This window comes from Megascapheus bottae, chromosome 9, assembly GCF_031878675.1.
Source record: "Megascapheus bottae isolate mThoBot1 chromosome 9, mThoBot2.hap1, whole genome shotgun sequence".
Lineage (NCBI taxonomy): Eukaryota > Metazoa > Chordata > Mammalia > Rodentia > Geomyidae > Megascapheus > Megascapheus bottae.
In genome coordinates this window covers 60,282,885-60,305,346 of record NC_143517.1, presented here as the reverse complement: position 1 = coordinate 60,305,346, position 22,462 = coordinate 60,282,885, and the positions used below count along the sequence as shown (strand labels likewise).

The window sequence follows — 22,462 nt, the reverse complement described above, 5'->3', positions numbered from 1 at the left end:
AAAATGTGTGATGGAGGAGGTTGCTCACCTCATGGCAGCCAGGAAACACACAGCAGGGGAGAGGAAGGAGGGTCCGGCAACCAGAAATCCCTTTGAAGGCACAGCTCCAGTGACTTCAAACCAGGCCCCACCTTCTAGTGGCCCGTTCAGCGTGAGTCCATCATGGGCAGATTCAGTGAAGTAAGCACCCTCGTGCTGCAGTAACACAAATGACTGGGAACCAATCCCTCCACACAGGAGTCCTTTGGCAAAGATTTTATATCCCACAACCTTTCTGAAAGCCAAATTATGTCTGGTTCTTTGGGAATAAGCAGCCTGCATGTCTAACATTGTTCTCTTCTCCTTTTCCCGTAACACTGTTCTTCTGTGCTTCTGTTTTACCTTTCAATATCCCTAACACCTTCTATGCATTTTCCTTAGTCTGAAATGCATAGTCCCACCCCTGACCATCTCTGTAGCCAATCAGCCCCAAGAATCTCCTCTCTTTCCCATCATCCAGTACCCTTCCAGCTAGAGATGGCTCCCTGCTGTTCCTTTATGTACAGGCCTCTGTTCCCACATATTTAGCCCCCCTCTCCCAGCACCTTGCCCCTCACATCCCACAGTTGAAGCTTTCCTGCAAGTTCCTCACATAGATCTTTCTCACCTCCCTGGCTTTTCTTCTCTGTGGTGTTTTCTCCCTAGTGCTGTAACAGTCTGGATTGACTTGACCCCTTAGATATGTCTGCCACCCCCTCCAGCCCACAAGACCACTGTATCTGCTTGTGTTACTGCTCCAGTGCATGGTACTGAGACATGAGTTGAAGATGTCCAGTAGGTACCAGCACCTCCAGCAAGTGGTTGAAACGGGCATTCTAGAACTTTCTGCTGGGCTGGCCTTGACCCACCATCCTCTCGAGTAGCTGGAATCATAAACACAAGCCACTTTGCCTTTATTCTCAGTTTCTCCACATGTGATCTCCACAAGCCCTATACTTACCAGCACAATTGCTCTGGTAGATACATCTTTGTGTCTCAGTTCTCAAACCAAGTCTCTGAAACGATTCCCATTGATCTAACTTGGGCTGTATTCTTCATCTTGAACCACTCACTGCGGACCAAGTGATAGAATATTCTGATAGGACAGGCCCGAGTCACCTGCTCATGTTCAGAGTTGAGGATGAAGTTGAAGGAATGAATGGCTTGGCCAATGGGAACTAGGAATACACTCACCAGAAAAAGGAGTATTGGGTTGCTGGGAGGCAAAATAACAAATGGCCAACTTCAGCACCTTTAGGGGGTGTTTAAGAGTCTCTGGTCTTTTATAATGAGCCCTACATACACCTCCATGAGTCAGCCATGTCCATCTTCCTCAAGAATTGGGCAGGCCATATCTGAATAAGGCAGGAGGCATGGATGCTCTCCTCCTTTACTTGTGGCTCCTTTGTGCGGCTTAGCGCACCATTGGCACATTGACTCTTCCCCAACACGGTTCAGCTACAAGTTCAGCTGTGAGTCACAAAGGATACCCTTCACCCTGAGCTCCATGTTGGGCAGATGGCCAGCTCTGGAGCAGAACCAGGAACTCAGTCCTTCTCATGGCACCAGACCGCCAAAGAGATCTAGGCCATCCCTCTCCTTTCTGGGAGGCTGTTTTACATTTCTTGGTCCTCTTTCAGAGACAAGTGTTGGCTTAGGGCCTTCCTGGTTTCAGCTCTGCTGTGGGTGTCATTAGATCTGTGCCCTTCTTTCCTTCCTTCCTTCCTTCCTTCCTTCCTTCCTTCCTTCCTTCCTTCCTTTTTTCCTTCCTTCCTTCTTTCCATCCTTCCATCCTTCCATCCTTCCTTCCGTTGTAATACTATATACCCATGGAGAAGCCCCTCCATCTGATATACTTAGCTGCTTTGTGACCTCGAACTCCTCAGAGCCCCAACTTTCTTCTTCAGTGCTAATAATACATTCCACAGGTTTCTGTTGAGGATGAAACCAGCCTGCTGACTGCAGTGTTTAGTATGGTGCCTGGCACATAGTATGGTGTCTGAGGTCCATTGTTTTCTTAGGCAAGCTAACTCCCCCAGGGGTCCCTGGTATTTCTGAATTTAGAGCCTCCTGTGCCCTGGAAATTGTTTCTCTTTACCAGAGAAGCTCATTGGCTGCTGGCTGGGGGCAGACTTGGAATGCTTGAGGGGAAGGGTCTGGCATGAGCTGAAGGGAAGAAAGTGGATGGGACAAGATGTCATTCCCAGGTATTAGAATGGGTAAGGAGTCTTGCAAGCCCATGTGTTGTAAGAACTTGTAGAGAAGGAAGGCACGTTTTTTGTGACACAAGGTGTTTGCACATGCTATTCTCTATGGCAGGGATGCCTTTCTCATCCTCCACATTCTTGTTCAACCCCAGCCTCTGTGTGAACCCCACTTTGTGGTAAAAGCATCTACTACCTTTCCTCTCCAAACATCTTATTATTTACTGTGTTTCTAGTTTTGAACAGTAACATACTGGGTGACAGCATTCTGTCTCTGGAATACAAATGATCTTATCATCTATGTCAGAGGGAATGTGAGCTCTCCTTTTGCTCTGTTTCTCCTCTACCGAAGAGTTATTAATTTTTAGCAAACATTTATTAAGTATGTGCTATTTTGTCAGGCATTGCTCTAGAAGATGAAGATTAAAGAACAAGATGACAGGGTGCCTGTGGCTTATGCCTGTAATCCTAGCTACTCAGAAGGCTGAGATCTGAGGGTTGAGGTTTGAAGCTTAGGGATAGCCCCTGAGCTCTGAGTTCAAGTTCCTGGCCTGGCACACAACACAACAAAGCAGAAACCCCATAATGCTTTTGCTTTTTCTTTTTACTTTATTCTCTCTGTCTCTGTGTGTATGTGTGTGTGTGTGTGTGTGTGTGTGTCTGTGTGTGTGTGTGTGTGTGTCTGTGTCTGTGTCTGTGTATATACACAGTGGGGCTAGGACTCAGGGCCTGGATTCTATTTCTTATCTTTTTATCTCAATTTTACCCCTTGAGCCACAGCTCCTCTTCTGTTATTTTTGGTGGCTAATTAGAGATAGGAGTCTCCTGGACTTTCCTGCCCTGACTGGGTTTGAACTCCAGTCTTCTGATCTCAGCCTTCTGGGTAGCTAAGATTACAGGTGTGAGCTACCAGCACTTGGTTTAGAACAAAGTAATAAGCCAGGGTCAAGACAGAGCAGGCATTGAGAATGGAGAGGAGGGCGGAAGGTGGGCAGAAGAGTGGCCCCTGTGGATTTAGACTTCAAGGATAACTAGTCAAACATGCGGAGGTGTGGGATGTTCTGGGTGAAGGAAAATGGCATGGGCAAAGGCCCCAGTGGGGGCCTGTTATAAGAAGGGCAGTAGGCCAGGCTGTAGTATGGGAGAGGAGGAAGGTTGGGCTGGAAGTCGGATGAGTGCAGAGCCAGACACATAAACCTTTGGCCATGCTTGGGCCTCATGTAGTCTCAGTGCCTTAGGAAGCCTCTGTTCCTCAGTGGTGCTGGGACACTACCACTGCCACCTAGTACCATAGCCACCAGCCGTGAGTATCGACCAAGAAGTTGAAGCGTGGCTTGTCCAAATGAAAATGTACATATGAAAAAAAATGTAGATGGTCCCACTCGTCAGTTTTCTATTCCTGACATAGGGAGAGAGGGTAATATTTTGGATCTATCTGGTCAAGTGATCTATGTTATTACACTCCATTTTGTCTGCTCCTGCTGCTAATGGTTTGAACTGTGCATGAGTGACATAGGCTGGCTTCTGTCACTGATGGAGAGCTATGTCTTCTATGTCTTGGGGGTTTCTTGAGCTTTTGCTTTGCCCCTCCAGTGACAGTTGTGTGCCTAGTGGTTCACACTCTTCCTGAATTACCAGGACTGTGTCTGCTTGGTGATTCCTCAGGCTCAGCAACAACTCTCTACCTGAGTCCCCTGTGTGTATGCTATTCTCTTTGGACATGGCACCCTTGCCTACTGGTCCCTGCGGCTGAGCCAGGTTCTGGCCAGAGGCCAGAGTTAACATTCTGGAAGTAGCCCTCAGCCAGCAGAGGACCAGAGTGGAAGAAAAAAATCCCGTGTAACATTCTTGTCTTCACGGGCACAAATGTAAGGTGTGCACTGCATCAACCCCCCCCACCCAGTGCCTTTTGTATAATGTCCAATATTGTCTTTCAATATTGACCAGAAGGTCCCTGACTTATTTCCTCAGTTTGTCAATCTGGGATGACTTCGCAAATAACCCCCCTGCACTCAGAGCCTTGTTTCAGGTTGTGCCATCCTAGATTTAGAGTACCCACCAGATATATTCTCAGTTACAGGGGAGGGGCCAGCTCCCCAGGATATCAGGGGTGGGTCTGGAGTGAGGCTGCAGGTGACAGACTTCCTTGCTGGCCTTTCTGGTCTCGACCTCTGAGAGAGCAAGGACAAGGACACGCATGGGGTGTGTCTTGTTTAGGGTGTGGCATCTTGCTGGTCCCAGCTGCTGCTAGGGGCCACACCCAGAGGGACAGTTGAGTCAGTAGCTGAGTCAGTGGGGCAGGGGCTCAGAATAGTGCTGTCCTTTGTGGGGCCCACGAGATGTCTCAGAGCAAACCCAAGGCAGGCAGTGTCCCCCAGTAAAGTTGATTATCAGCAGTGCCATGAATTTTCTCACAGTAATTCTAACTTCAAATGGTTAGGGTTTTTCACATCAAGCAATTTCTGTAATTTTGCCTGCCTTCCTTCGTTCCTTCCCTCCTTCCTTCCTTCCTTCCTTTCTTCCTTCCTTCCTGCCTTCCTGCCTTCCTGCCTTCCTGCCTTCCTCCACCTCTCCCCTCCTTCTCCCCCTCCCTTCCTTCTTTTTTTGTTTCTTTGTCAATTGTAGGGCTTGAACTTGGGCCCTTGGAGCTCTTTTTCTTTTGCTCAAGGCTAGTGCTCTACCACACTTTGCCACAGTACCACTTTGTTTTCTCGTGGTTAATTTCAGAGTCTTACAATCTTTTCTGCCTGTTCTGGTTTTGAACCATGATCCTCAGATCTCAGCTTCCTGAGTAGCTAGGCTTACAAGGTATGACTCACCAGTATCTGGCCAATTTCTGTAATTCACTTCATTTACCGTAATTCAAAGATTCACTTTAATTCCGACACTGTTTTATTTGGCACAAAGATGAGAGCCACAAGTCCCAGAGGTTACCTGGACTTCTGACCAGCCAGCAATGAATCTAGAGACCCTCCCTTCCCCACACACCTGCTTTCTCACGGTCAGTGATTTGCTAGAACTACTGATAGGATCCAGGAAAGCACTTCGCTTTCATGACTGGTATGTTAGAACAGATACAGCATAGGGAGGCTAAGTGGGATAGATGCCCAGTGTGAGGGGTAAGAGAGGGGAAGGGGCATTGTCTGGCCCCCTGGGTATGCTTCCCTCCCAGCCATCACTGTGTTCCCAAGCCTGGAAGCCCCATGTGACTTAGGATGAAGTGAGGGATAAATCATTGGGTACTGGCAAGTGAAGACTCTTCGCAGCCCCTCTTCCCCACAGCTCCTTTTGGAGACTACCCAGAAACAATTGGCTTCTCCTCACTCTGAGGAGTCAGGTAGGTACTTACTCAGAGATGACAAGGGTTTTCGAAGATTGGTACCAGGAATCAGGGGCAAAGGCCAAATACCTTTTTTATTATGATCACAGTCATATTTAGTTTATTAATGAAATCACATGAGCAAATGTGGGAAAACCCATGACTGGTGACTTGCCTAGATCACAGCATGCTGTATGGGCATCTGTCGGAAGGAAGGAAAGAGGCAGGGAGGGATAGAACCTCTGAATAGAGCCTTTGAGGTGCATTCCTTCCTTCGTTCTTAGTTTGCTCAACAAACCTGTGTATAATACTTCTGATGTGTTGTACTCACGTTGTATCTCAGTCAAAGGCAGTTCTGAAACTGAGCCTTTTCAGCATCAAAACTAGCCATGTCTACCGCCAGCTTAGAAGCTCTGCCTGGCGTTTGGAATAATGACCCAAATACTTGCTAGAATAGCTAGAATATCGAAGACCTGACCTAGCTGCCCTTGCATCCTCCTGGCCTCGGTCTTTGTTTAGAGCCTGTTGTCATGGCATTGAGCTGTCAGTACTTACCCAAACACATCTCCCACTTGTGTTTCAGGATCTGCTATTTCCTCTGCCCTAAGCAGCCTTCGCTAGGCATCCTAATTGCTGGCTTCTGCTCTTTGTAGGCCTTCCCAATTTCCTTTACTACTGTTCCTTTCTCCCCTCTTCACCATGCCTAATTTACCTGGTGCTCCAGTCAGTGAACAGGTATGTGCTGGGTGTCTGAAATTCGGAAGGAACTGCATAGTTAAAGCCACGGGGAGTGGTGGCTCATGTCTGTCATCCCAGTTACTTGGGAGGTAGAGACAGAGAATCTGGTTTGGGGGCCAGCCTAAGGAATCTCAGCCACAAAGCTGGGTATGGTGGTGTGTGCATTTGATCCCAGCTTCTGGGGCCAATGGTTGGTAGGATAACCACCATCTGAGATTGCTGTCCCCCAGTGGGGGAAATAAGACTCTCGCCAAAAAAGTAGAGCAAAAGGAGCTGAGGAGATGGCTCAAGTAGTAGAGCCTAGCACACCTAGCAAGCACTAGTTCATGAGTTCATACACCATACCAAAATTATGAAGCCGGGCGTGGTGGCTCACACCTATAATCCTAGCTACTTAGGAGGCTGAGATCTTCGGATCATAGTTCAAAGCCAGCCTGGGCACTAAAAAGTCCATGAGACTCATTTTTGATTCATCATCAGAAAACCAGAGTGGTGCTGTGACTCAACGGGTCAGGCAGTAACCTTGAGCTGAAGAGCTCAGGGACAGCGCCCAGGCCCAGAGTTCAAGACTCATGAGCAGCACACACACATACACACACATATACACACAAAAGAAAAAAAATTAAAAATTCTGCTGTTATCTTAGCAGTGATAAAATGCCTGACCAGTGCCGAGCATTCTAGTAAACTTGATGGATTCACTTGACCACACTCCCAAGCGGGCACTGGCATTTGCCCCGTTTCTCAGTGGTACACACTGAGGAAGAAGTAGGATACAGAGCCGATGCTCCTGGAGCTGGTGGGGAAGCAATACTGTCTCTTATTGTTCTACTCTATACTGTAATTGTCTGTTTACACGGCTGCCTCCCTGTGTCAGTCAAGGTCCCAGCAGGAAACAGATGGCATACTCAAAATAGGATAAACTGAGAGCAACATCCAGGAAATGTGGGGGGAGGAGACAGGGAAACTGCAAGAGGGAAGTGGGGTGCTGGGGGGCCTCCATTGATGGAATGAAGGGAAAAGCCAGGGACTCCTGTGGAAAGTGGGAGGTAAAGAGACTGTGTGGGGAGGGCTTTCAGATGGAGCCTGCAGAGGAGGGGAGTGCTCCCCTTTTCCCAGTGTCCTTCCTCCAGTCCCATGCCTCGACCCACCCCAAGGCTAAGGAGCCAAGAGGTCCTGGATATGTCCAGAGCAGGGCAGGAAAAGAGAGTGGGCGAGGCTGCCATCAGTGTGGTGTGTGCCCTGCTGACCCTGGGCTTCTTCAGAGCTGGCCTGATCTTACTGCTGGCACTTGGGGAGCCCCACAGAGCTGAGTTCTTAGGAGGTGCTTGGGCAGAGTTAAGTTGCTGAGCCTTAGTTAAACATTGTTTCCTGAGTGTCTGCTTCATATTCATGTGTGAGCTTGGGAATTTAAAATGTATCTGTACACGCAGACGCATGTGTGCATGTGCACATGGGTGTATGTGCTTGCATGTGGATGTATGTGTGTGCTATTTGTGGGGTTGTTGGTGGGGACAATGATGTCCCTCTGGTGCCTTATCTGGACTCAGTGTCTTTGGTGGCTCTGAAAACTTCTCACACTTCCTGGCCCATTTTGCTTTGGACATGAACATGGAAAGCAAGACTTCCATTTGTTTTTGTTGTTGTTTTCAATTTAAGAGGCTAGAGTTAGCTGATCTCACACAGGCTGTATGTAGCCAGAATTACTGCAGTGGCTGGGCTGTAACCTTAGCCTTTCCCTGAATTCCTCAGATAAGGGCAGAAAAGCAGCTGCCTGGTGCAGAGTACGGAGTCCGTGTGGGCCTGGCAGGTGGACTCATCCTGACCAGCCCTGCCCAGTGCATCCAAGAGGCCACTGCTTCTGCCTCATGATTCTTCCAAGTTAAAATCATCTGAAGGAGAGCAGAGAGAGAAAAGGGGGGGGGGGACAGAATTTAATAGACAAATGATGGAGAAAAACTGTTTTGCCTTTGAAATCACACAGAAGTATTTGGTAGGGCGCCAGGAGTTTGGCCTAGTAGTAGAGTGCCTGCCTAGCATGCATGAAGACCCAGGTTTGATTCCTCGGTACCACATACATAGAAAAAGCCAGAAGTGGCGCTGTGGCTCAAGTGATAGAGCGCTAGCCTTGAGAAAGCCCAAGGACAGAGCTCAGGCCTTGAGTTCTAGTCCCAGGACTGGCAAATAAACAAACAAACAAACAAACAAATAAATAATAAAGTACTTGTGAGGACATGGGCACTGTATTTAACCTTTTCGTGCCTTAATTTCCTTACCTGTGAACTGCGGACCGTCTTACTTCACTCCCAGGATTGTGTAAGGACTAACAGAACCAAAGTAGAAATCTGAGTAATGGTGGGTGGGCAGAAATGGGGGCATCCTTCCTCTCTCCATTTACTGCTTGGAGTCTACCCTCCTGTGCTTTTTGTTACAGCTTCCAAAGCCTCCTTTTCCCTCCCTCCCTCTTTCCCTCCCTCCCTCTTCCCTCCTCTCATTCATCCTTCCTCTCATTCATCCCTCCTCTCATTCATCCCTCTTTCCCTCCCTCCCTCCTCCTTTCATAACTTTTCTTCCTCCTCTCAACTCTTCCACCCCCTGTTAATCTTCCCATCCAGTTCTCGGTGACTGCTTCTCCACGATGTACTCCTCCACTGACCAATAGAATATTAACCAAGGGAGGTGCATTTTAGCCTGAGCACAGAGGGTCCAAAGGTTTAAGAGTTCTGATACCAAACGCACATCAATAACCCTAAGTCATCCCTGACCTGGCCCTAGGTCATTTCTGCCTGTCAGCCTCCAGGTGCCCACCATGGATGGCAGCTGTCTGAGCATCCTGGATCTGAGACCAGCATAATGGAGCGGTGAGGAAACTGGGGTGGGAAACATAGGGAGGTGAGGCAGTCAGTAATGAGTTCCCAGAGCTGACGGATGGCTGAGGGGAGGGAGTGACGCTTGGTGTGGAAAACCTCTTTGATAATTCACCTTGAAGGTTGGGCTGAATACTCCTAGGAGAGTTCCACCACTATCCTTAAGTCCTACAGGCAGCATTGCCATCCTGGCTACACTGAGGAGGCTGAAATCTGAGACTCATAATTCAAAGCCAGCTTGGGCAAAAGAGTTTGTGGAACTCTTAGTTCTAGTGAGCTAGAAAAAGCTAGATGTTGGAGGTGTGGCTCAAGGAGTAGAGTGCCAGCCTTGAGCAGAAAAGCCAAGCTTGAGAACAAGGTCCTGAGTTCAAGTCCCACTACCAGTAGAGACGAGAAAACCAACAAGTATGAAAGCTTGTTGAAAAGCAGTTACACAAAACAGTATACCCCGCTTAATCAGAAACTAACGGCTCTTTTTTTGTTGTTGTGTTCTGAAGAGGAGACTGTATTTCAAGGGAACTTAATTCTAAAACTTGGTGGTTTCGGCATTGGTAACAGGAAGGTCTGGGATTTAAACACCAGAGCACAATAGTTTCACCCAGATCAAATCCTTTCCTGACTTGTAGGAATCAATGTTTTATGTAGCTGAGATTACAGGCATGTAGTAACACCATAACCAGTTTATTCTTTAAGACAGGGCCTTTCAACTCTTTTCCTTTATTTCTAACTGATGTTATCAGAGCAGATAATATTAGTTATAATAAGTTCATTGAAAGGAAAAAAAAAGATTTTGGGCTGGGAGTTTGGCCTAGTGGTAGAGTGCTTGCTTAGCATGCACGAAGACCCGGGTCTGATTCCTTAGTACCACATACATAGAAAAAAGCCAGAAGTGGTGCTGAGGCTCAAATAGTAGAGCTCTAGACTTGAGAAAGTCCAAGGGCAATGCTCAGGCCCTGAGCTCAAGCCTAGGATAAAAAAAAAAAAAGGAGCCATAGTAAAACCTCAGTTTTACTGGACTTGGATGGGCATTTATGGGACAAATTAGCTGATATATGTCAGCTCACTTACTATTCATGACATCTCCTGAGTTACTGGAAATAGCCTTGTTTAGAAGTAGGGAACATGTGTCTTTTGTCAAATGTCATGTGATGTGTAGAGAGTCCTTGCAGGATCCGATCTCCTATCTTTAGAGTTCTAAGTTCCGTTGTGCTGCTTCTTGATTATAAACATTACCCTGACTGATGAATATCACACAACTCTTATATAAAAAGCTAAATAGCAAAACAAGGTTCTCTACTCAGGAGGCTGATATCTGAGGATTGTGATTTGAAGCCAGCCCAGACAGTAATCTCTAATAAACTATTCAGAAAAAGCCAGCAGTGGCACTGTGGCTCAAGTCGTATAACACAAGCCTTAAGTAAAAGAAGCTTAGGGACAATGCTCAGGCCCTGAGTTCAAGCCCCAGAACCAGTGAACCAAAACCAAAAAAACAACCAACAAACAAAAACAGTATTATTTCTAAGCCTCGGAAAGACTGCTGTTTTTCTGGCAGAGAAAGTAATTCTGGAATTTTAAATGATTGCATTGTAAGGATTTTTAAAGCAAAAAAATCTTTACACATAATCATCTTACTTTTATGTTTGGAATCTGCCTCATCTCTTTTCTGTTAACCAAATTGGACAAAGGTTGTATAAATAAATTTGCTTCTTCAGAAATCTACCCTCTGGAGCCTGTAGGCCCCTCTGTGTCTGATTTTCTGAAGCAATTTCTGAGATGAAATTTAAGTACATATAAATGTAATGTCTGATGAATTGAGACCATCCTTTTTAAGGATTCCTTAACTCCATAAAATGAATGTCTCAAAATAATTCAGTACCATGTACTGATTCTAAAATGTGGAGGACAAGTTGGGAAAATGACTTTGGTGGGATTGTAATTTGACCACTTCTGAGATTGACTATTTTCTCACATTCTTAGTTGGTTTAGCATTTCTGTGGTCCACTGTATAAAGACAGATTCAATTTATCCTGTATATAAGCAAAACACAAATAACATTAGCAATTAGTTTGTTTTTTTTTTTTTTCTCCTGCCCCACTAAAGCCAGATTAGACTGGAGACAGTCCAAAGCCTGCTGTACACAGTGGTTATCAAGGACTCAAGTTTATTTTGTCTGTCTAGTTCTACCATCCTTAGTATACTGCCTCATGATTCAAAATGGTGACTGGAGTATCAGCCATTACATCCACATTATAGGAAGCAGGATGGGAACAAAAGGAAAAGATAAGAGGTTAGCTCTTTTATATAAGTCAGTTCCTCAAAAGTTTTACATAGCGCTTCTACTAAGTGCCACTTGCCACAAGGAAGGCTAGAAGATGGGTCTTTTGACTGAATCAGAATAAAACTGTGGGTTTTGTTAGTGAAAAAAAAACAAAAAACAAAAAACAGACCAGATGGAGGGCATATCTCACATCCAGCAGTGCACCATTGATATAGTGGGAAAAATGTGAACTTTTCAGTAGACTTGTGTTTGAATCTTAGCTCACTACTTAGTCATTGCAGAACCCTGGGCCTAGCATGTAACTTTTGAGGCTTAGGTTCTCTTTACATTAAACATGAAGAAAGTAATAGCTACCTTGTAGGTTTTGGTGAGAATGAAATAAATCCATGTATATAAATAGTCTTGTATGCAATAGATAGTAAATCGTAGACTTTTAGGTTTTATCTTTTTTTTCCTTTTATTGATATCAGGGTTTGAACTCAGGGCTTTGTGCTTACTCAGCTTGCTTGTTTGGCTGGCTCCTTGCCACTTAAGCCATGCTTCTATTCCTGATTTTTACTGGTTATTTTGGAGATGGGAGTCTCATAAACTTTTCTCCATGGGTTGTCCTCAAAGATCTTTTAGATCTTAGTAGCTAAGATTATAAGGCATGAGCCTCTGGGGCCTGGCTTATAGTTCTTATTAATGTAAGTTGTTCCTTGGTCCAGCCCCCTGAGAAGGAGATATACGATTGGCTGTCTTTGGAGAATCATATAGAATCAGGAAACTGCTTCCTAAAAGAAGAGGCAAATGTATCTTAAAGGCTTGTATATACTGCTGATAATTTCAAGATGCTAAAATTAGTTGATGGATAAATTAAACCCAAATGTTGCGGAAGATTCTCTTTATACACACACACACACACACACACACACACACACACACACACTCTTACACTCAGACCTCACAAACACATGCATGCAAAAAATCTAATTCTCTCATCTATTACTTGTCTCTCTTACCATACACATTCTCTCTTACACATATACACATAAAGTGATGATATTGAAAATAGCCTAGCCTTTGGAGCCAATCAACATTGAGTAATCTGGTTTATAAATTAGTGTCTCTAATGCTTACAATCATCTATGTCCAGAGCGAAAAGAATAAGTTTTCAAAAACAAAGCAAAAAATAAAATAAAATAAAATAAATGGTGAACAGAAGTTAGCTGCATCTGTCAGAAGGTTTGCTAGCAATTGAAGAGAATTTTTTTTTTAATTAGAGCCCCTGGTGTGATTTGGAATGTTCACATTTGAGAAAGATGTTAACCAATAACATATGCTAGGAAGAAATCTTGGCAGTGGGTGGGCATTTTTCCTTTTTCAAATGAAGCAACGCCCTACATTTGACAAAAACGATGACAAAATGCTGTTATGATAATGGTCATTGCTAGTGAGTTCCAATACATTACAGGTGAAATCACAGTTTTCAAAAGCAATTGGATACTGTGACCAGTGAGGTTCACATCTCAGACCTGCCTGATGACCTTCTGACAGTTTCTGGCTTCTCATTAGCCTCTGAAATAGAGCTGGAAGCCTCTTGTATTTAGGGTTAAAAGGTGGGGGGGTGCTGGGAACATGACTTAGTGGCAGAGTGCTTGCCTACTATGGATGAAGCCCTGAGTTTGAATCCTTGGTACTGCATAAAAACAAATAAAAATTAATTTAAAAAATCATCCAGTTATGTAGTGATATTGCTCCGGAGCCCAGAGAGTATCTGCCTTAGGGTGATGGTTTTAACCACAGAGAAAATTAGGCCAAGAGAGGTGATGTGATTTAGTTGAAACAAAAGAGCCAACCTCCTTGGCATTCCACATGGCATACTTCTCAGTGCTGAAGTCCTAAATAGCTACCATTTATCAATTTTTTTTCCACAGACAATCAGCAGATTTGAAAAGTGCTCATAAAAATAGGTCTCACTGGGCTTTGAGCAAATCAGAGAGATAGCAATTCATCAAGTTACCTTTCCTTGCACTTTATATTCATAGTTCACATTTTCAAATACCCTTGTTTTTCTTTGTTTGAATACTAGGATCCTTTTATCAGCTGTACTGAAAAATGATACCTATACCTACTCCTGAGCTTTTATGACAGAGGCTATGTCTTATATGTTTTATCTTTATTTCACTTTTTGCTTCTGGAATGTCTAACTTATTACCTGTTGAGAATGCAAAGAATGACATTAGTAGGTAACCAGGTATCCTGCATGGATTCTCTATCTCATTTAAACTTGGGCCTTGAACTCAGGGTCTAGGTATTGTCCTTAGCTTTGTCGTTCATGGCTAGTGCTCTACCACTTGAGCCACAGCTCTGCTTCCAACTTCTTGGTGAGTGATTGGAGGAAAGATTCTTACAGACTTTCCTGCCCTCCCTGGTTTTGAGCCACTATCCTCAGATCTCAGCTCCTAACTTGCTAGGATTATAGGCATGAGCTATTAGAACCCAGCTCCAAGTCTATTTTAGCACTGGAAAGGTTATAGAACTGCATAGGAGCCCATTATGCTTCACCCAAAAGCTACTTTACCCACTGGAGAATGTCCTTAGAGACTTAGGACCTCATTTGGGACTATGTCATTCACAAGAGTACAGTGGACTAGCAAAGGAGAAATATGACTTGCTCTCTGCATTTGCTGGAGGGCCTTCCTGGTATGAGGTAAGGAGTGGTTTTCTTATAAAATATACCACAACAGACTTGCAATGCCAAGGTCACAAACTAGCTGCTATTGTATCCAGTAGCTCTAAAGAAGGACAGATGTGGCATGGAGAGGATTTAGAATTAATAGGTTTTGGAGAACAGGCAGGAAAGGATGTAGGGAGGGCAGGGAGGTGGAAATGAAAGAAGGAAAACAGAAGGTAGTACCATGGGGTGCCATGTTCTTGTTCAGAATTAGGGGTGTCATGGTAGTGATGGCATGCCAGAGTTTTTATGGTTATCGATGTTGCATAGTAGATAAATGTTTATAGGAATCCCTTGATAATTGCAATGCAAAAGCTAAGTTAGTAGTCTCTAAATGGGAGTGACTAAAGACAAGGGCTTGACTGAAAGTATAACTGGGAATGGTGGAGACGTGAGAGCCCTTGGGAACTAGGGCATCTGGCCTCAGTCCTCACATACCTGCTGGGAACTGCTGGGCAAGGTACTCAACTGGAATCCATTGTTGACCCACTGGAAAAGTGAAAGGTTAGAAGGCACAGTATTCTTGAATTTCTGAATGGCTACTGTTGCTTATGGTGATAGAAGGCAATGGAAGCATCTCCTTCCTCTGTGTGTTCTACCTCTGATCCCACCTTTTCCTTTTTGCTCATTCTTTCATCCATCCTCCATATACCCAACAAAACATTCATAAGCAGCTGGCGTTCTTGGGCTATAAAATTAGAACTCCTCCCCCACCTTCTGATTACAAGGAGCTTGCAGTGTTTGTAGAAATAGGAATAACTGGAAAATGGTGCCTTGAAAAGGGGCCATAAAAGTTAAGTTCTCAGTTCTAAGATACTACCAAAAATGATCATCAGCTACATGTAAAACCAAGCAAATTTATCAAAGGATAAGAAAAACTTGGTTGTTTTATAAGTTTTCCTCCCATTTCAGGGGAGGGTTCCTTTTGCGGAAATAAAACAAGATTTAAAATCTTTTACTCCTAGAGATGGCAAGATTTTAGGAATCCTATAAACCACTACAATTTTTCTTCTCTGGAGGTTGTCTCTCTTATATTAGAAATGATGTAGCTCATAAAAGGGAGCCAGCTCAATTCAAAACACATTTATGGGGGGGCCTTTAGAGGCTTGTATGAGGCAGAGTCTTCTGTGGGGAAGGAAAAGCCTGCAGGGCTGAGATTGGGACTGGCTGTTAAGAGCACGTCTCCATTTTATTAACTGTTGACCTTGCACAAGCTGTACATGTCTCCAAGTTCTGGAAAACGTGCCACCTCACCCAGTTCCTGGGAAGATTTCAGGAGACTCTTTTGGTCACATGTCATATGCCCGAGGCTCCATGAACTTCTGTCCTTCCTTCCAACGCTCCCTCCCCCTGGAGGATGTAGGTGAGAGAGATGGGCAGGAGAGTCCCTAAGTGCCCTCAAGGACTGGCAATCTGGAGCTTGGTATTTAAAAAACTCAGTAGGAAGCTGTGAGTTCTCAGCCAAGCCCTGACATTAACAGCTTGATTTATCACTGTGGAAATTCACAGTTTGCCATGTGTACCTGAATCTGAAGTCCTTCCAACTGTGGCAATATCCCTCCTTGCTGTAGCAGAAGGTGAAAGGTCAATACTAGGAACACCTGGGCGAAAATTAATCCCCAAGGAATGGAATGGGGGGAGTCCTTCCCAAGTCAGTCAAACTTGCATTTGAACTGGGCTTAGGAGAAAAGCTATCCACATGGACTGCAACAGAAAAATGATCCTGGGTCTGGGGACCCAAGTTAATGAGCTTGAGGACCTGCTCTAGGACTGGTTAAGGTGACTTCTGAGCTTCACGTTTTCCTTTCATATAAAAATGGCATAATGTAGCACTTGCTATATAAAGTCACCGTGAGCCTTAAGTGAGGTCCTAACAGAAATGACTCAGCTTAGTGCAAGATGCATAGTAAGTAAGCACACCAATTGTTAGCTCATGTTCATCATTCACAGGATGGAACAGAAATGCATTCCTGAAGCCAGGCCCTGGTGGCTCATGTCTAACTACTCAGGAGAACTGAGGATTGCAGTTTAGAGCTAACTCAAGCAGAAATGTCCACGAGACTCTTATCTCCAATAAACTACTCATAAAAGTGGTGCTGTGGCTTCAGTGGTAGAGTACTAACCTTGAGCATAAAGAAGCTCAGAGACAGTGCACAGTCCCTGAGTTTGAGCCCCAGGACTGGCACCAAAAAAAAGAAAAGAAGGAAGGAAAGAAGAAAGAGAGGGAGGGAAGGAAAGAGAGAAATATATTCCTTACTTTACTTAATCACACTGTGTGTCTTCTGGTTCCCAGCATCTGCCACCTGGTCTCATAGGTTCCTAACTCCATCAGAGGGAAGGGTCCAGGAATGGGGAGGTTAGAATAGAGACTGCCTCTACACAAACTATGTTTTCTTTCTTTACTTACTCAGAACACTGTGGTGGTTTTACGTGACGTATTTAAATTAAATGAAGTACATTTGGGATTAGAATAGGCCTTTTAAAAATACTACATGAAATCATACGTGAGAGGCACTCTGTACAAAGAACATAAAGAAAACAAGTCTCAGCCCTTGTGGAGTATGGTAAAAGGAGACTAATAGCACAACACTAGAAGTCAAGCACAATTCTCCCTCCACCTACCCCTAGAGGGTTTCCTTTTCTTCTACTGCTTCTTTTAAAGCAAGGAAACACAGCACATTCCTGGGTTTTTTGTTTTGTTTTTTTTTGTTTGCTTGTTTGTTTGTTTTTTTAGGAAAGAAACTTCCTTCTGTTCCCTGGGTTGGAAAACAGTGTCTCAAGGAAGTAGAGCTTACCAGGTACAAGAAAGAGCCCAATTGAGATTTGGCTTTAGTGTCGATAGCATCTGCCAGGCTAGGGGAGGTGAGCTTGCATTGAGGTTTCATGGTGTACAATTCTGATTTCATTGTGTTCAGTTTGTGCGACTATAATGTTTGTATTTTAGGACTGTTCAATGAATGATTCAGATATTACATACATATTGCCAACGCAGTGCCTGGCCCAGGGAAGGAGCTCAGAAAGTAAAAGTTGGTAACCCGGCAGTCTAGCTTTTTCTTTGGTATCTCAGCGATCATCATTCTTACTTTATAAACCTGTGAGGTTTAAAGAAAGGAATGTGAATACAAATGTACATATATAGCAGTCTAGTATATAGCAGATTCTTTTTTCCCCCTTTTTATGCCAGTACTAGGAATTCAATTCAGGGCCTGGGAGCACTGTCCCATAGCTTTTTCCACTCAAGGCTAGTGCTTGCTCTGCCCTTGAGCCACAACTCCATTTCTGGCTTTTTGGTAATTAATTGGCTGGCTTCACACCATGATACTTAGACCTCAGCCTCCTGAGGCATTACAGGTATATGCCACCAGAAATGATTGCTCACTGCCCCCCTTTCATAGATGTGAAAACTGAGACTCACAGAAATGAATTAGGTAAACGTCATCTTTGTAGATTCTGTGCAGCAGAGAAGCGAGCCAAGTAGTTCTAATTTGAGAACAGCCCATAAACTTAAGTTCCTGTAAAATAAATGCCTAGTTTAGAATAGCTTTCCTTACAAGAGCTATGTTTTATTTTTTTTAATTGAGCTTTTATGATTTCAACTCATTTCTGAGTGGAATCCATCCTATTTGGTTCTAAGTACTGTTTATTTATTTCCCAAATCTAAAACCATCACTAATGGATCTGACCTCACAAAGTATACTTAAGGGAATAAGCAAGGTCTCCAAAGTCTATTGACTCCTACATCCCAGATCCTAGACTCTGGAAATTGCTTTACTGCTTAGTCTTCCCTCTTCCCTTCCGCTTCCTCCTCCCTGCAGGTGACTAATTTAGAGACAGCTGAATTGTGAGATGAAAGGAGATGTATTTATAGTCATACTTCTCATATGAAAATAGTTCAGAGGGATTCACAATGACTGCTTATTCACTATGCATCAGTGTTTTTGTCCCCATCACCTTATGTCATTTCACATTACCACCTGAAACATAAGCTTAATTATGACCTTTACCTTAATTTTGCAGATGAGGAAATAAGGCTAACAAGTGATAGAGATTCAAATCCAGTTTCACCCAGCATGAAGCATTTTATTCCTCACTGTCTCTCCTCACTGCTCTGTCACACAAGAGGATTTTGCTGTGTGTTTTTGCTGGCTATCACTGTGGTTTGGAGCACTCTGTGATTTCTTGGGCCTGAACAACTACCCCCTTCCCTACCCCAGGTCCACTGTCAGTCATCCTGCACATGTGCCCCCTTGGTTATAAAGCAGATGGGAGAGTGAAGTCTATAACTGGAAATGGGGCTCAGAGCCAATTCCCCAGTGACAGTGAGGTCACTAATGCCATCGCTCTTCAGCCATCATTACTCTGGTTGCCTCTATTTAAGGACACAAGGAGCCTTCTGCCAGGGCCACTGTCTTGTCCCTGTGGACAAAGCTCAACAGCATGAGAGATATAAGGGCAAACAGTCTTTGAGGGGGAGTCTAATGATGAAAACAAAGATGATGCTTACTTTATATAAAGCTGGGTGCGCATACAAGCCTAAGGACATATGCATGTATGTTTTTCCTGGCTTTGAAAAGGATGGTGTATATTTCTGGGCAGCTTCATGCAAAGAAATTCAGCATTTAAGTTTTACCCACGTCAGGTTCTATTTCCTTCTAGATACCCAGGAATAGGTTTTTTTTTTTAATTTTTAGGGTATTTGAGAAAAATGAGAGGTACAGATGGTTTCCACTAAGGCATGGTTTCAAATTTAAAGAGGATTATGGCCCATGAACCCCAGAAATGGTGGGTTGAGGTGTGAACCTTTGAAATTCTAATTGCAGACCAGTCTAAGGGGTATATACTTACCAGAGCACAATATCTCATTGTTTCAATATTCCTTTCTTGGCCTGAGTAGGAGGGAGAAGGAGCAGATACATAACACACTCTTCAAATGAAACTGAAACACAATGGTGGCAGGAATTTGGGCTCTGGTGGATTCAGTCAAGAAAGAAATTTCAGCTGGGTGCTGGTGGTTCACTCCTATAATTCTAGCTACTCGGGAGATTGAGATCTAAGGATCTTTGTGGTTCCACGCCAGCTTGGGCAGGAAAGTCTGTGAGACTCTTTATCTTCTATTAAGTATCAAAAAGCTGGAAGAAGAACGGTGTATGGCTCAAGAGGCAGAACATGGGCATTTAGGGAAGAGAAAAAAAAGCAACAAGTTAAGGACAGTACCTAGGCTTTGAGTTCAAGCTCCAGGACTGGTACCCCTCCCCCCCATTAAAAATAAAAAAACCCAAACTGCACTATTTACTATTGCAGTTAGCAATCATTATTGCCTGTTGCAATAATCTTTATTCCTTACCTCCACAGAGCTGAGCATTTGCCACTGTGTGATCACTTTGACCTGTCTGCTTCTTTATTTTACAAGTGACAGCACCCATCCCCAGGTGATAACACTGGTGTTTAGGACAGGAAGTTCTGGAGTTGAAGGCTGAATGGAGGCATTTATTCAACAACTCTAGGACTTTAGTACCAGTTCTTATTTGTTAACTATTCCCCAGTTAGAGATGACAGGAGAGCTATCAGCTCAGTGTAGGTGACAGGTACTAGATAACAACTTGGAATCAGGGGAAGACTGGAATAAAGGCAAAACATACAAGTGTGAATTTATTTCTGGCCTTGAGGAAGGAAGACCTTTTTGGAATAGAAGGAAGTCTGACTTCTCAGCGTAACTTTCTTAGTGCTCAGTGGGGGAACACAGGATTATGGAGACTCAGAGAGCTTAATTAGTCCAAGCTAGTAGGGTCCATTTTTCTTCCAAGTTACAGACCTTTCCAGACAGAGGTAGGAATTCCTCCTGGGTGGCTCATACTTAAGAAAAAGAAGGAAACTACCACATTTTACAACTACAAGAATATAAATGACCTCCAGGTATGGGATTCCAGCCGCCTGCTAATTCCGCTTGTTTATTCCTCAGAATTTCGTACTCCAAATGTCCCAAACCAATTTTATTAAGGTATTAATGATGAGAAGCAACTCCTGTTTATTTAGTGTCTAATTATTATTATCTTTGAAAATAATGCCACTTGAAGTGAGTTTATTCTGGTACTTTAGTCTGCCTTTCTATGACTAAAACACATTTCCTACCTGAAGCAAGTGCTTCTGAGCATCTCCCTGGAGGCACTAAGCTCCTTCAGCTGGGCCAATCCACAGATAAGCATCCCCCACTTTATGGCTTTCTTCTGGATGAGCACTTCCTCATCCATTAACCTGTAGTTCTTAACAGCCTCCTGGAGTTGGTACCCTTTATCATCTGCCTTCATGTAGGCCTAAGATCTCAGAACCAACAGGCTATATGGTTGACTCTTACAAAAGGAGGCTCAATTTGTCAGAGGCCTTCTGTAGGTTTTATTTATTTGGGGACATTACCACACTTTCATTCCTTATGTCTACTTTACCCAGTGTCATCTCTTTGTTGCCTGCTCATGTCTCTCCTAGAAGGTAAGCTGCATGGCAGGCAAGGCCCATTGCCCACTTTCCCCCGCACATAGTAGGTTCTTGGTAAGTATTTGTTGGCAGTAAATGACCAGCCACCCCAACTCAGACAAGATCCCTATCCATGTCTCCTGATCAGGCTGTAGGAAAGAGCACAGGACTAGAGAACAGCTTTCCAGCCACACAGGACAGCTGGAACTTAAGTCCTGGGGAGGCCAGGGGCCAGCATTCCAGCAGAAGGAACACTAGGAGGACCAAGGCTTTTAAGGCCTCCTATATTCTGAGATACTGCTCATGGGCCTAGATTTTCATTTTCCTTTTCTTAAAAAAAAAAAAACCCAACTTCATCCCTAATCAATGGGGAGCAAGTAGATGGATTCGAACTACAGCAGACTGGACTGGACTTTTTTTTTTTTTTAAATAGTCATTTGCTGAGGCTTGAGATGTGAGTTATTTGTTGGTTCCTTTTGTCAGCTTTGATTCTGGGACATCCTTTCACACGCACCTCCCTCCGTGATTTTCTTCTCGGTTAAGAAAAAAAGATGCAAATGAAAAGATGAGGAAATTGTTAAAAAAAAAAAAAAACACATAAACCCACCAACTTTCATTTGTCGTCACCTAGCATTCCAGCCACCTAAGCAACTGCACAAAGCTAGATTTCCAAGGGCGGGAGAAGCGGGGCAGGCAGCTGCCAGCCGGGGGCCCCCGGCCGCCCAGCGCCGCGCGCCCCCCCCTCGCCCGGCCTGCGCCCCCCACCCCCACCCCGCACCCACCCCACTGGGGACGAAAACAGAACGCACAACTTTTTTGGGGGGGGGTCCCCTTCTTGCAGAAACGCTCGCGTACGTCACCAGCTCGCTGAAGTAACCACGCTGGGGGCGGCCAGGGGGACGTGGTTCCGGCGCCCCCCCCACCCGCGAGCTCGTGGGGGCCCCCAACTCCCCTCCTCACCCCACGCTAGCATCGCGCTGCCAGGCGGGGGGGCGGGGCGAGGGCCGGGGGCGGGGCGAGGGCCGGGGGCGGGGCGAGGGCGGAGACGCGCAGGCGCAGAACACTTCCTTGTTTGTCCCCGTGACCGCCCGCGGCAGCCCGCCCGCCCGCTCGCTCGCCCGCCCGCCGGGACTGAGGGTTCAGTCAGCCCGGCCTCCCCGCCGCCTGTCAGAGCGCTCTCGTGGAGCCGCCGCCGTCGCTGCTGCCCGAGCCGCCCGGCCGCAGCGTCCGCGCCCCACCCTGCCGGCATGAGCCGGGGGAGGCGGATCCTCACGAGCCCCCGGCCTCGCGCGCGGCTCGGAGTTTGAAGGGCCGAGCGCCGCCCTCGTCCGTCCGTCCGTCCGTCCGCCCTCCTCGTTCTCCCCGTTCCCGCGCCGCCGGGCCGGGCCGGGCCGGGGCTGGGGCGGGGGGGCGCCGCCGCGCCAGGCGGGAGCGGGCGACGCGCGGGGCGTTCATGAGCCTCGGAGCGGCCCCGCGGCCCCAGGAGCCCGCGCCGTGACTCACGCTCGGTCCCCGCTTGTGTCTCGTCCTCCCCCATCCCCCCGGGCAGGATGCCGGACCAGATCTCCGTCTCCGAGTTCATCGCCGAGACCACCGAAGACTACAACTCGCCCACCACGTCCAGCTTCACCACGCGGCTGCACAACTGCAGGAACACCGTCACGCTGCTGGAGGAGGTAGGTGCGGGGCTCCGGGCGGCGCCGGCCCCGGGGTCAGCCTGGCCCTCCGAGGACGGACGCGGGCGCGGGGGAGCCGCACACCCCCTTCCCGGCTCCCCGGTATCCGGCCACCTCACTTGCCGGCCCTTCTCGGGGTCCTGTTGGTTTCAAGGTCCCCCCGGGGGGACTGGACGTGA

The 22,462-nt window shown here is 45.7% G+C and overlaps 1 protein-coding gene and 1 long non-coding RNA gene across 11 annotated transcripts in view; one reads left to right on the top strand and one right to left on the bottom strand.

Annotated features, from left to right (window-relative positions):
- The window catches only part of Asap1 (ArfGAP with SH3 domain, ankyrin repeat and PH domain 1), a 276,484-nt gene that overhangs the window by 41,301 nt on the left and 212,721 nt on the right, over positions 1-22,462 (top strand). For 8 of the 9 annotated variants that reach the window (XM_090339394.1, XM_090339398.1, XM_090339399.1 and 5 more), the window contains exon 3: positions 22,157-22,283. In XM_090339394.1, the coding sequence (XP_090195520.1) occupies positions 22,157-22,283 (127 nt within the window). Of the gene's footprint in view, positions 1-22,156; positions 22,284-22,462 lie in introns of those variants that run through there. The other variant, XM_090339403.1, reaches the window with a different exon arrangement.
- On the bottom strand, positions 16,885-22,194 carry LOC150059250 (uncharacterized). 2 transcript variants are annotated; one of them, XR_016536706.1, is made up of 3 exons: positions 22,111-22,194; positions 17,555-17,651; positions 16,885-17,231 (listed from the first exon to the last, which is right to left on the bottom strand). It is a non-coding gene; the product is annotated as an uncharacterized LOC150059250 (long non-coding RNA). The 2 variants fall into 2 exon arrangements; XR_016536707.1 differs by lacking the exon at positions 22,111-22,194 and adding an exon at positions 18,985-19,500.